This window comes from Oratosquilla oratoria, chromosome 20 (genome assembly GCF_046742065.1).
Source record: "Oratosquilla oratoria isolate Oo_2021 chromosome 20, ASM4674206v1, whole genome shotgun sequence".
In the NCBI taxonomy this organism is placed as follows: Eukaryota; Metazoa; Arthropoda; class Malacostraca; order Stomatopoda; family Squillidae; genus Oratosquilla; species Oratosquilla oratoria.
In genome coordinates this window covers 32,066,625-32,081,624 of record NC_134796.1, presented here as the reverse complement: position 1 = coordinate 32,081,624, position 15,000 = coordinate 32,066,625, and the positions used below count along the sequence as shown (strand labels likewise).

The window sequence follows — 15,000 nt, the reverse complement described above, 5'->3', positions numbered from 1 at the left end:
AAAAAAACTATACTGAGTCCAAATCAATTTGGATTCAGACAAGGAAGATCATGTACAACAAACTTGATCTGCTTCTACTCAAGATTAATAGACATAATACAAGAGAGAGATGGTTGGGCAGACTACCTTTCTGGACCTACAAAAGGCATTTGATAAGGTACCACACAATAAACTAATGAGGAAGATGGAATCAATAGGTGGCATCACAGAAATGGATGAAAGATTTCCTGATTGGGAGGAAAATGAGAGTAGTAATTAGAGATAAATTCTCAAATTGGGAAGAAATGAAAAGTGGTGTCCCGCAGGGATCAGTACTGGCCCCGATCATGTTTGCCATATACATAAATGACATGGATGAAGGAGTGGAATGTTATATGAATATCTTTGCAGACGACACAAAAATACCAAAGAAAGTAAAAACTGAGGAGGATTACAACTCATTACAACAAGACTTGGACAAGATCTGGAAATGGATTCAAAAGTGGGAAGTGAAATTCAATATCAAGAAATGTAGTATAATGGAATTTGGAAAAAGTAAAAACAGAATATTGAGAGACTATAGAATTGGTGAAGAAGAGGTCAAAAAAGTAAACTCGGAAAAAGACCTTGGAGTGATGACCAGCAAAGACTTGACACCGGATAAGCATATTAATAAAATAGTCGGAGAAACCTACAATTCATTGAGGTCAATAAAAGTGGCATTTGCCTATTTGGACGAGGAAAAAAAAAAAAATTAACTACAGTAATAAGATCAAAACTCGAATACGCAGCAACACTATGGACACCCAGTATCAAAAAGAATATAAAAAAATAGAAAGAATACAAAGAGCAACAACAAAATTGGCGCCAACTCTTTCCAAAATGACATATGAACAAAGACTGCCCAAATTAGAGTTACCAACTCCGGAACAAGGAAGGGAAAGAGGAGACCTACTAACTATCTATAGAATTATGAAGGGAATGGAAATCTTAGATAAGAATGATTCATGAAAATGGGACAATGGAAAAACAGGAGGACATGAAAAAAAAAAAAACTTCAGAAGAGATCTGAAAAAAAGCTTCCCACACAGAGTGATAGATACTTGGAACAAATTAGACAAAGAAACAGTGTGTGCAAACACTATTCAAGATTTTAAGAAAAAACTTGATGTTGAGAGATACAAAGACGGGTCACCACGAGCACAGTTCCCTTCCCATATAATACAACTAGGTAGATACAACTATGTAAATGCACCCACACCCACCCACCCAAACCCACCCACCCACTCAACCCCCCACACACAAACACACACACACACACACACACACACACACACACACACACACACACACACACACACACACACACACACACACACACACACACACACACACACACACACACACACACACACACACACATTCATTATATATATATATATACATATATACACATATATATATACATATATATATACATATATATATATATATATATATATATATATCACAAGACGAAAATGTAGTAGCACATTTAGTAAAATGTTTTCAATAACCCACTGTCGGAGAAACAAAGCAAAAGAAACAGACGAACTCTATATTTCGACCACTACTGTGGTCCTCTTCAGCAGATAGGTACAAGGTAAGATGTACAAGAATATATACAGTGAAAGAAATAATTTATAAATCCAATTGTAGCTTTAGGAGAAAGATAGTCGAATCTTTCCTCATCAAACACTTGCCAAATTTCAACACATCAAAAGGGCAATGATTACCTGATTGTATAACAACTTATGCTGTGAATAAATTGTTACCATTCCCGAGTCCGCCCCACCTCGGACATGTGACTTGAGCCACCTCCCCTTGTTCCCACTTTGTACCTCTCTCACTGTATATATTCTTGTACATCTTACCTTGTACCTATCTGCTGAAGAGGACCACGGTAGTGGTAGAAATATACAGTTCGTCTGTTTCTTTTGCTTTGTTTCTCCGACAGTAGATTATTTAAAGCACACACACACACACACACACACACACACACACACACACACACACACACACACACACACACACACACACACACACACACACACACACACATACACACACATATATATATATATATAGTATATACATATATATATATATATATATATATATATATATATATAATGTGTGCGTGTATGTGTGTGTGTTTCGTACCAAATTTAATCAAACCAGGAAAAAGAAAGAAGTAACATAAAAAAAAAATGGGGCTCAAAAATGGAGGGTTGGAGGGATGCGGGAAGGGGGTCGTGGAACATCACAGAACGGGGACTCTAATGAAACTACAAAAAAAAGGAAAAAGTTTATTTTTGCGAAATGCAAAAGTAAATACTTCAGCCTTGATATATGACTGAAGCCTTTCACGGTGGCCAAAACTTTTCATGAAGTTTTGAAGCCGCATCGAGCTTACCAGCTTCAAAACAGGAACGACATTACTCATTTGATTCTGCCTAGCGGCGCCAGATTACATTTTTCACATAAGAACTTAATTAATTAAGCTTAATTAATTAAGTTCATACTTACGATTACATATACATATTATACATACATACATATATATATATATATATATATATATATATACATATATATATGTATATATATTATATATACATATATACATATTATATACATATATATATTATATATATATACATATATATATATATATATATATATATATATATGTATGTATGTATTAAAGTATGATAGACAAATGAGTGGAAGGGCGGTGAGCTAAACACAGAGAACAGTTGGAGTTTTATTCACTGACGTCTCGTCCTTACCAGGTCATTCTCAAAGTACATACAGTCTCAGAAAATTAACAGCTTATATAATCCATCCTTGCCTCCATACTCTCATCCGTCCTCAACCCTTCTCATGTGACTCCGACCATGCCGCTTCTCCCTCCGTTCTCAATTGTCCTTTTTACCTCCTTGATAATTAGAGTACCTACCGCTCCTGCTAATTTTATAAACCCTTCCCTATGGTTGATGCAGAGGTGGGAAGTAATGTAGGCTGCCTCCACTATTTTTCTTGTGGAGCACCTCTATCTTGTTCCAATCTGGAAGATGACCACGTTGGTCTAAATGAATTACTAGCGAGTTGGAGGTTCTGTGAGCTCTGACGTCATTTCTGTGTTCATATGTCAGTGGAACTACGGACATATGAACACAGAAATGACGTCAGAGTTTTGAACCTCTGTGGGTTGTCTGTGTGTGGGTGTTCTCCGATCCGGCGGCTCTATTTTTGTGAACAAATGTCTCCTACGTGTAGGTTTCATGCTGGGAAGGAGGGAGAAATCATTCGTTTGTACATTAATAATGGGTTGTAAATCTTTTATAATTACAGCCTTCAAGATGGTCAGATGTTGGAGGTCCTTCTCCTCTGCGACGATTTCAGTATTATATATCATGGTTTCCATTTCGAGATGGCGTCTGTGGTGGGTCCAAAAGTGTTGTTTAGGTCCTCCTTATTGTAGGTGAAGGGTGATTATTAATGTACAAACGAATGATTTTTCCCTCCTTCCCAGCATGAAACCTACACGTAGGAGACATTTGTTCACAAAAATAGAGCCGCCGGATCGGAGAACGCCCACACACAGAAAACCTACAGAGGTTTAAAACAAGCACCCCGCAGAGGACAAAATGTCATGCCTTAGACGATCGGCTAGCCTGAGGAATCAACCAAATAGCTCTAGCTAAGCAGAGGACGTTCATTTGCGATCTCTCCTAGTTTTGTCTTTATTCATTTTTATACCCACCATTGACATCTTCCCTTCATTCCAACTTGGATTTATTCTACTGTGTTTTGTTTATCTTCATTTATTTTGTGTATAACATAGACTTCTGTATTAATATAAGTTCCCAATGTCAATTGGAAATTTACTTCTTCCCCTCTCTTTTCCTCAGAAATCTACTTTCCGAAAGCTAGAAAGCTTACGAAAGAAATTAATTTCCAATGAATTTGCTGTCACAGTAATCACATAAAACACGTGAATAAAGATTTTTGCTTTGTTGTGACACTATGTACTTTGAAAATGTCTTAATAGACGAAAACGTTCAGTATTCCGATCTTTAATTTCCTCGTGGTTACAAGCAAAAATCTTTATTCACGTGTTTTATGTGATTACTGTTGCATATATATGTACGTATAAACACATGGCCAGCAAAATTTTAACAAATTTATACCACCCTTTGTGAACATTTTGCCCTCGGACGTTTGGGCCAGCATTCTCAAACTTTCCCAGTGTTCAATCCCACTTCTCCTCCTCCTCCTCTTCCTCCTCTTCCTGCTCCTCCTCCTCTTCCTTCCCCCCTACTTCTTTTCTCTCCTCGGTCCCTCCTTTCCCCTTATTTAATCTCAAGCATATGTATCTCAACTTGTACTTGAAAAAGCTGTAATAAGCGAAACGTCGTACAAATAAAGGCTCCGTCCTCATATGGTGTTTAAATCATCAGTCAATAAACACACACACACACACACACACACACACACACACACACACACACACACACACACACACACACACACACACACACACATATATATATATATGGATAAGTATTTTAGACAAATTATTTGGATGATGGAGAACATAAACACAGGGGAAGGCTCGGAACCCTAAACACTCTAACGTTTCGTTCGCGTAGAACTTCTTCAGAGAGTGTATGTAGAACTGCAGTTGAAGTTTATGTACTAAATCTAATTATCTTTTCGGACACTTGGGAAAGGTCGTTTTTCTGGCGTGTTTTAGAATTAAAATACTAGTTTCTTTAGCTAAATTGATAAACCCTCCTCGATGATTCGATGAATTATTAGTTGAAATATGTGCTGATTCAACATTATGAACATAAAAATGACATAAAAGCACATAGGACATCTAATTCTTTAGTAGTTCATGCGGAAAAATTCGATCATTTACCAAACTGGAGAGAAGCTGAAGTGCTACATAAAGGTTTTGATAAATTCACTAGAAGAATTGTTGAATCAGCATATATTTCAACTAATAATTCATCGAATCATCGAGGAGGGTTTATCAATTTAGCTAAAGAAACTAGTATTTTAATTCTAAAACACGCCAGAAAAACGACCTTTCCCAAGTGTCCGAAAAGATAATTAGATTTAGTACATAAACTTCAACTGCAGTTCTACATACACTCTCTGAAGAAGTTCTACGCGAACGAAACGTTAGAGTGTTCAGGGTTCCGAGCCTTCCCCTGTGTTTATGTTCTCCATCATATATATATAAATATATATATATATATATATATATATATATATATATATATATATATATGAACGTATTTGTAAGTAAAAGAGAAAGTTTTAAAGGAAGCCGGAAGGAAGGCTCTTTGCTTTTATCAAAAATCAAAATTTCATAAAGAAGGGGGTGCCACGAACCTGTCCGATTTTGACAGGACCTTCCACTCAAGACAGATTCTTCTTCTTTTTCGTCTTCTTCTTCTTCTTCTTCTTCTTCTTCTTCTTCTTCTTTTTCTTTTTCTTTTTCTTTTTCTTTTTCTTTTTCTTTTTCTTTTTCTTTTTCTTCTTCTTCTTCTTCTTCTTCTTTTTCTTTTTCTTTTTCTTCTTCTTCTTCTTCTTCTTCTTCTTCTTCTCTTTCGTCTTTTTTTTTGGGGGGGGGGAACGCTCGACAACTGAAGATTGGTTTCGGGCGTAAGTCAGAATCGATGACTTTAGACTTTTTTATCTATCTATTTTTTTTAGCTTAGGTTTTTGACAGCTAATCCATACGTACACAAGATAAATTTTAACGATTTACGGTTAATGGTTAGCTCTAAACGGTTAATAGTGAATGGTTAGGTATCAGTGATTAGCGGTTAGCGGGTAGCTGTTAGTGGTCTGCGATTAGCGGTATATGGTTAATGATCTACGATAAGTGGTTACCGATTAGCGGTCAGCGATCTATGGTAAGCGATTAGCGAACTATGATTAGCGGTTAGAGGTTAGTGGTTAGCGATATGAAATTAGCGGTTAGCGGTTAGCGATCTCCGATAAAGGTTAGCTATTTACAATCAGCGGTCAGAGGTTAGTGATTAGCGATACAAAATTAGCGATTAGCGATATGCGATGAAGGTTAGCGATTGACAATTAGCGGTTAGAGGTTAGTTGTTAGCGATATGAAATTAGCGGTTAACGGTTAGTGATATACGATGAACAGTTAGTGATTTACAATTAGCGGTTAGAAGTTAGTGATTAGATATATAATATTTGCGGTTAGCGGTTAGCAATCTACGACAAACGGTTACCAATTTACAATTAGCAGTTAGGGGTTAGGGGTTAGAGATATAAAATTAGCGGTTAGCGTTTAGGGATCTACGATGAACGGTTAGCGATTTACAATTAGCTGTTAGAGGTTAGTGGTTAGCGATATAAAATTAGAGGTTAGCGATCTACGATTAGCTGTTAGCGGTTACCGGTTAAGGATCTATGATAAGCGATTAACGGTTAGCGATTAACTAAGCGATTTACGATTTATGAATCATAGTTTATATATAATGACCTGTGACCTGTGACCTGTGACCTAAGATCTGTGACCTATGACATGTGACCTCTGTCATGTGACCTAAGACCTGTGACCTATGCTATGTGACCTCTGGCCTGTAACCTATGCCATGTGACCTCTGACCTATAACCTATGACGTGTGACCTGTGACCTATCACCTAAGACCTATTACCTGTGACCTCACATGGAACAGGTCAATCTCACTACAACGAAGTTAAGTAGTTCTCAAGCTCATTATAATGACATTCAATAGAAAAATCTCTTCTGGTAACAACAGATACTTTCATTCATCTCGGGTGCAAAACATCTTTTATCAAACACACATAAATAATTTAATAAATCAATAAATAAGCAAATAACAAAAATGAATATACAACAGAAAGGTGACAGATACATACAAACATGCGCGAGAAGGGGAAGATAAGGGGATAGACAGGGAGAGAGGGAAAGCAAGAGCGAAGTGAAAAGAGAGAGAGAGAGAGAGAGAGAGAGAGAGAGAGAGAGAGAGAGAGAGAGAGAGAGAGAGAGAGAGAGAGAGAGCTCAAACGCACACACACACACACACACACACACACACACACACACACACACACACACACACACACACACACACACACACACACACACCTCTCATGGCGCTGTGGTTAAAGCTCTGGTCTGCCACTACGGAGGTCCGGGTTCGATCCTCGCCCGGGGCTAAAATAATATCAGTATCGCAGCGCTGAGGGGTGTTACTCCAACTCTCGTGGGCGGGGAGTTGGGTGTGTGTGTGTGTGTGCAAGGTCATAGCATTACCAGATCGGACCTACGAGCTCTGAGCTCTCTTCCAGGAGGGAAATAGCTGTCGATCACGAGTCCAACACGTGATCCAAAGACCAAGTGAATACACACACACACACACACACAGACACACACACACACACACACACACACACACACACACACACACACACACACACACACACACACACACACACACACACACATACACGTGCGCGTGAGAGATTGTTGGCTGCGAGTGAGCATATATGTTTCATGTATATATAATATGAAAACGAGAAAATAAGATTGAATTGTTGAGTAATTCAAACATCGCTTTAGCATACATTCTGACGCCGGGGAAGCAAAATAAAAAAATAAAATAAAAAAAAAGGAAAATGAAAAACAGGAAGAAGTATCGGAGGGCGCAAGAAAAAAAAAAGAAAAAGAAAAGAAAAGAAAAGAAAAAGACAACATAATTGAAAAAAGGTGAGAAAGGAAGGCGAAGGGTTAATCAAGAAAAGCAAATAATAAATGAGATATCACGAAAGAAGGGAAGAACATTTCTTTATTTTTGTTACTTTTTTTTTTTTTATCTTAGGAATGTAAAAGTTATGCGTTTTGAAAAATGTATTTTTTCCATATATCCTAAAATGAGAAGATAAAAGAAAAGAAATCATTTGTAAAGTTGATCAAATTGATCTAATTGGTCAATTTTGTAAAATTGTAAAATGTAAATTGTTTGGAAAACGATGAAGACGTTATTATTTTATAATTTTAGGAATGGATGGATAATATGTTTCGAAAACTATTTATCTATTTTATAATCAAGAGAGGAGAATATAAATTATTTGGAAAAATAAGAAAGAAGTAGATTCTTTTACAAAGGATTATAGAGGAATTTAAGGGTAATTTAAAATAAATTTTATTTTAGGAAAGGTGAGAAAGTGAAAGATAAGTAAATATTAGTAAAAATGAAGATGAGAATGAGGAGAGGCAGGACGAAGACGAGGAAGAAGATGAAGAGGAAGATGACTAAGAGGGATAAGAAGAGAAAGAGGGGGAGGAGGAAGAGGAGGAGGAGAAAGAGGAGAGGCAGTAGGATGACTTGTAAGAAGACGAAGATTAAGATGTGTAAAAATGAAGAAGAGGAAGAGGAGTAGGAAGAGGAAGAGGAGGAAGAGAAGGGGAGGGGGAAGAGGAGAAGGAAGAAGAGGAATAGGAAGATGTAAATTGTTTAGAAAAATAACATATAAGCATTTTATGATCTTTATTCCATCATCTTTGGAATGTAAATGTATTTTTTGAATAACGGAAAAAATAAATATTTTATCAATTCAGAAAGGGGCATATAATTGATTGAAAAAAGTTAATTTCTAATTTCTTTTTTTCATTTTTTTCAGAAAATTACAGAAAAGTATGTTATTATAGTTGATGTATAACTTGTAGTAACTGTAGAAATTACGCTGATGTTGGAGTTGGAAATGTTGATTTTGTAGCTAATGTAGAATTTTTAGTATTTGCAAGAAATATGTTGGTAATGCTGATATTTTTTCATGAAGATTTTCAGAGAATCTGTAGATTTATATCATTAATGCTGATATTTGGAAAATAGTTGTAGATTCTAGTGACTGTAGAAACAAAATTATTTTAATGAAAAAAAAAACAGTAATGTTGGAAGAATATTGAGAATAATAGTAATGTTGGTAGACAAAATAGTACCGGAATGGGTGGAAATGGGAAGAGAATGGTAAAGAAGAATAACATTGGTAATGGAAACAAATAGTCATACGAAATGATGAAAATAGTAAAGAGAGATTCCGAAACTAGAAAATAGTAATGTTGGTAGAACAAATAGTAATGGAATGGGTAGAAATGGGAAGAGAATGGTAAAGAAGAATAACATTGGTAATGGAAACAAATAGTCACACGAAATGATGAAAATAGTAAAGAGAGATTCTGAAACTAGAAAATAGTAATGTAAAATCGTAAAACTGGGAAAGAACACAGAATGACGAAATGCCCTAAAAAAAAAAAAAAAAAGTAATATCAATTGACGAAACAAGATTTGACAAAAAAACAACATACATAACTAAACCTGATAAAACGCTGTAACACAGATCACATAAAATACTAAATCTGATGCATACAAATAATAACGACAACGAAAAGCTGAATGAAAATGAATGTTCAAAATAGGACCTGAAGAACAAAATCATGTTCATGGACAGAAGCTGGAAGAAAATAAAAATTCAAAATAGCATTTGAAGAACAAACTCGTGTTCACAAACAAAAACTGAAAGAAAATAAAGGTTCAAAATAGCATCTGAAGAACAAACTCATGTTCACAGACAGAAGCTAGAAGAAAATATAAGTTCAAAACAACAGTTGAAGAACAAACTCATGTTCACAGAAACTGGAAGAAAATAAAAGTTCAAAATAACATCTGAAGAACAAATTCATGCTCACAGACAGAAGCTGGACGAAGTTAGAAATACAAAACAACAGTTGAAGAACAAACTCATGTTCAAGGACAGAAATTGAAAGAATTTAAAATTCGAAATAAAATTTGAAGAACAAACTCATATTCACAGACAGAAACTGAAAGAAAATAAAAGTTCAAAATGAAATTTGAAGAACAAACTAATATTCACAGAGAGAAACTGGAAGTTCAAAATAAAAATTGAAGAACAAACTCATGTTCACGGAGAGAAACTGAAAGAAAATAAAAATTCGAATTAAAATTTGAAGAACCAACTCATATTCACGGACAAACTGAAATAAAATAAATGTTGAAAATAAAATTTGAACAACAAACTCTTATTCACAGAGAGAAACTGAAAGTTCAGAATAAAAATGGAAGAACAAACTCATGTTCTCAGACAGAAAGGAAATCGACGACAGTGTTTCCGGAGGTTGGACGAAGAGCAAAGGTTTGAGAAATCAATGAAAACACAAGACTTCAGAGACGGACACGTGCTTCATTTCATAATTGCACCAAAGACAATGGACTGGCCAGCGTGAAAAATAACAATAAAGACAAATGAGAGGAAGAGCGCTTGTGTGTGTGTGTGTGTGTGTGTGTGTGTGTGTGTGTGTGTGTGTGTGTGTGTGTGTGTGTGTGTGTGTGTGTGTGTGTGTTTGTACGTATGTGTTTATGTTTATATGTGTGTCTATCTGTATGAATCTAACAAAATTTATTTACCTGGGCAAATTCTATAGAGCAGGTTGTAACTCACAATAATTTATATATATATATATATATACATATATATATATATATAAATATATATATATATATATATATATATATATATATATATATATATATATATATATATATTGTTCTTTTTGGACTCGAACCCCGTTTTTTTTACCTTCTTATTAATATATATATATATATATATATATATATATATATATTTATATATATATATATATATATACATATATTACTTTTTATATGTTTTTATTCTTAAAATTCTCAGGATTCATTTTTTCTTACCTCTCATGGCCTCCCACCCGACAAGCCTTCAATATGCTCTCATATACTTTATATACAGGATATACTCACTTCACAAATACTTTCAAACCAATCCTCAGCAAATAAGGAAGAGGATGTAGAGCTACCTCCTCACCCTTCCCCCCCCAAAAAAAAAAAAACTTCAATGAATGATGAAGAACAAGAATAAAAGTGGGAGGAAAGGAGGGGAAAAGAGAGAGAGAGAGAGAGAGAGAGAGAGAGAGAGAGAGAGAGAGAGAGAGAGAGAGAGAGAGAGAGAGAGAGAGAGAGAGAGAGAGAGAGAGAGAGAGAGAGAGAGAGAGAGAGAAGAGAGAGAGAGAGAGAGAGAGAGAGAGAGAGAGAGAGAGAGAGAGAGAGAGAGAGAGAGAGAGAGAGAGAGAGAGAGAGAGTAAAGAATGAAAGGAGAGGCAAGTAAGAGTGACGCAGAGGAATAGAATGAAGCAATGGAAGAAGGGAAGAAAGAGAGAGAGAGAGAGAGAGAGAGAGAGAGAGAGAGAGAGAGAGAGAGAGAGAGAGAGAGAGAGAGGAAGACAAATTGGAAATATGGAAAGGGGAGAAGAAGCGAAAGATTGAACGGGAGGAAGCAAGAGACGAAGAAGAAGAAGAAGAAAAAGAAAATGAAGAAGACGGAGAGGATAGAAAAGAGGAGGGAACGAGAAGTAAGAAAAAGGAAGATACCGAGGAGGAGGAGGAGAAGAAAGAGGAGGAAAAAAAAAAAAAAAAAGGAAGAGGAGGACTGGGGAGAGAATGAGTAGATTATAAGGAAAAGAAGTTTAAAAGAGAAAGATAGATGGAGAGAGAGAGAGAGAGAGAGAGAGAGAGAGAGAGAGAGAGAGAGAGAGAGAGAGAGAGAGAGAGAGAGAGAGAGAGAGAGAGAGAGAGAGAGAGAGAGAGAGAGAGAGAGGGAAAGGGAGAGAGAAAGGGAGAGAGAGAAAGGAGAGAGGAAAAAGAGAGAGAGAGAGATAGAGAGAGAGAGAGAGAGAGAGAGAGAGAGAGAGAGAGAGAGAGAGAGAGAGAGAGAGAGAGAGAGAGAGAGAGAGAGAGAGAGAGAGAGAGAGAGAGAGAGAGAGAGAGAGAGAGAGAGAGGGAAAGGGAGAGGGAAAAAGAGAGAGAGAGAGAGAGAGAGAGAGAGAGAGAGAGAGAGAGAGAGAGAGAGAGAGAGAGAGAGAGAGAGAGAGAGAGAGAGAGAGAGAGAGAGAGAGAGAGAGAGAGAGAGAGAGAGAGAGAGAGAGAGAGAGAGAGAGAGAGTAGGAAGACGAGAAAGAAGCGATAACCTGAAATCAAACTGAGAAGAGGAGGAGGGAGGAGAGAGAAAAAGGCGGAAGAAACGGAAAGAGCAACGAAGGATAAAAAATGTTAACAGATGAAGAAGGAGGAAAATATGATAAAGAAGATAAAGAAAAAGAGACAGAAATAATAGATGATAGATAATAGTAATGAATAGTAAATAGCAAATAATAATAATAAATTATGAATAATAGTAATAAATGATAATAAATAATAGTAATTGATAATAGAAATAGATATCAAACAATAGATAATATTAGTAAATGATAATGAATAACAAATAGAAAATGACAAGTAATGAATAATAAATCATAATAATAATGAAAATAAACAATGAATAGGCATAAGTAATAAATAACAAATAATAAATAGCAAATGATAAATGAATAATAAATGATAAGTAATAAATAATAAGTAGACATAGGTTATGAACAGAAGGATGACCCAATATTCTCACTTGCAATCGAGGGAACGGGGTGGGGGGGGGGGCGGATGGAAGGAGGAAGGGAAGGGGGGAGGGGGAGGAAGGGAAGGTGTGGAGAGGAAGGGGAAGGGGAGGGGGAGGGGGAGGATGGGACGGAGATGATAAAGATTGTACCATATGGTAAGATATTTTCTTCCCTTTTTCAACTAAATTTCTAAAAAAAAAAAAAAAAAAAAAATTACACTGGAGCCTGATTGCGGAACAGACAGATAGGGGCCCAACATCCGCTCCCTTTCGGTTTACATTGAGGGTGGAGGTGGGGGACGGGTGGGGATGTAATTTAACCAGACACCCGCATAGATTTAGCGTAATCAGCACGACAGTGACGAGTTCAGACTACACTCCCGCCCCCCGTTTGTTCAGTCCATTTGTTCAGTCTGTTTGTTTAAACCGTTTATTCAGGCCGTTTTTCTAGTTTAATAGCTCAGGTAGTTTGTTTAGTTCTTGTTTAGGCCGTATTTTTAGTCTATTTGTTCAGACTGTTCAGTCTATTTGTTCAGCCCGTTTGTTCAGTCCAATTATTCAGTCTATTTGTTCAGTTCCTTTGTTCAGGCAGTTATTCAGGTCAACTGTTCAGTTAATTTGTTCAGTTTATCTGTTGAGGCTATTTGTTAAATCTATTCCTTCAGGCCATTTGTTCAATCTACTTGTTCAATTTATTTGTTCAGTTCGTTTGTCCAGGCCATTTGTTCAGTCCATTTGTTCAGTCAATTTGTTTAGGCCTTTTGTTCTGGCCACTTGCTCAGTTCATTTGTTCAGTCCACTTGTTCAGACCATTTATTCAGGCTGCTTGTTCAGGACATTTGTTCAGACCACCTGTTTGGTCATAACAGCTTATCCTTTTATATTGGTTGCTGTCAGGAAATTCTATTCATGTTAATACCAATCAGGATATGTATATACCAGTATATACCTGACATCAAATTGGTATGTTCTTCGCTCTGAACATCAAGAGAGGCTCTCAGCTGGTGTTTTATCTTTTTTTGTGTGTGTGTGTGGGAGGGGATATCATTCCCCTGAAAAAGACGAAAAGAAGAGAATTTTGGAGAAAAAAAAGAGAGAGGGAGACAGACTTGAGAAATTTTTATGGAAATAGAAATTCGATAATTTATGCACATTGGAAAGGCAAACTCGAGGCTAAGAAGGTAATAAATTGCAGATTTGCTGACGCTATCAGGACCTACCTGACGGGTAAGCGGGAAGCGTTGGGGTGGACGCACTCCAGAGGCCGTACTTGGAACCCAATCCGCGGTTCTCGAGACCTCCGAAGTGCCAACCTCTTCTGCAAGAGTCTGTTTTCGATCTCCAGCCTTGTGACCTGCTCCCCCTCGTCGTCCTCCTCGTTCTCCTCGTCCCCTTCGAGAGCCTCTTCCTCCCCCAAGGGCATCTCCTCGTTCTCCTGAAGGGTCTCTGTGGTCTCTACATCGTAGTCCTCGAGGTTCTCTTCGTCCTCAGGGTCTTGGCAAGGTCCCCACATGCCCACTCTGAGCTTGGCTTCTTGGGAGACGTCTTCAGAGATTGTGGCCAACAGACCACCTGAAGAAGGACACGGGAGGTTGCAGGGTCTGGCTTCGCTAAGGGCCGGGCAGGGGCGGCCGCCATGAAGGGGCCCCACGAGCACAGCCCTGCTTCGTCTCTGGTCAGACACGCATGAGCGACAAGGGGCCCACTCGCCCCAGGGGCCCACGACGCAGTGCTGAGGGCACGGCCGAGCGCAGGAATCCTCGACGGCGGGTTTGAGGGGGACGCACAGAGCGTCGCTCACGGCCTCGCCATGTGACGTCACACATGTTATGTTGCGTCGACGGATGCCTCGGCAGCGGCCCTGGTGGTTGACGCCCGTGCCGTCCTCAATCTGACACTCTCCCCAGTTGCCGATAGCCCACCGTCCATCTGGGAAATAGATAAATAGATAGATAAATAAACGAGTTGATAGATAAATAAATGAATAAATATATGAGTTAATTAATAAATTAATGGATAGATGAATATATAAACAAATTAGTTCGTAGATAGATAAACGAATATATAAATAAATTAAAAAATAAATGGATAGATAAATAGATGAATAAAGATAGATAAATATATAAATGAATAGAATAAATAAATAAATGGCCACACAAATAAATGAATAAATAAATGAATTAATAAACAAACAAATAAGAAAATGAATAAATAATTGGATAAACACTAATGCTTTATTCATTGATGCTAACAACATATGTTTGATTAGATCCATCAATCTATCAATCCATAGATAATTATCAAGATCAGACAACTAGGAAATTCCCCTTTCCCATCAGTAACGATCAGCCCAGATCTCGGCTTCTGGACTCAGATCGTAGCTGGGTGTATTGTGGAATTATATACTTAATATACTCGTGTATACGGATACGC

At 37.2% G+C, this 15,000-nt stretch overlaps 1 protein-coding gene across 1 annotated transcript in view; it reads right to left on the bottom strand.

Moving 5' to 3' along the window:
- The window catches only part of LOC143036168 (thrombospondin type-1 domain-containing protein 7B-like), a 546,632-nt gene that overhangs the window by 377,624 nt on the left and 154,008 nt on the right, over nucleotides 1-15,000 (bottom strand). Inside the window, exon 4 of the mRNA XM_076203416.1 lies at nucleotides 13,788-14,496. Within this exon, the coding sequence (XP_076059531.1) occupies nucleotides 13,788-14,496 (709 nt within the window). The remainder of the gene's footprint in view (nucleotides 1-13,787; nucleotides 14,497-15,000) is intronic.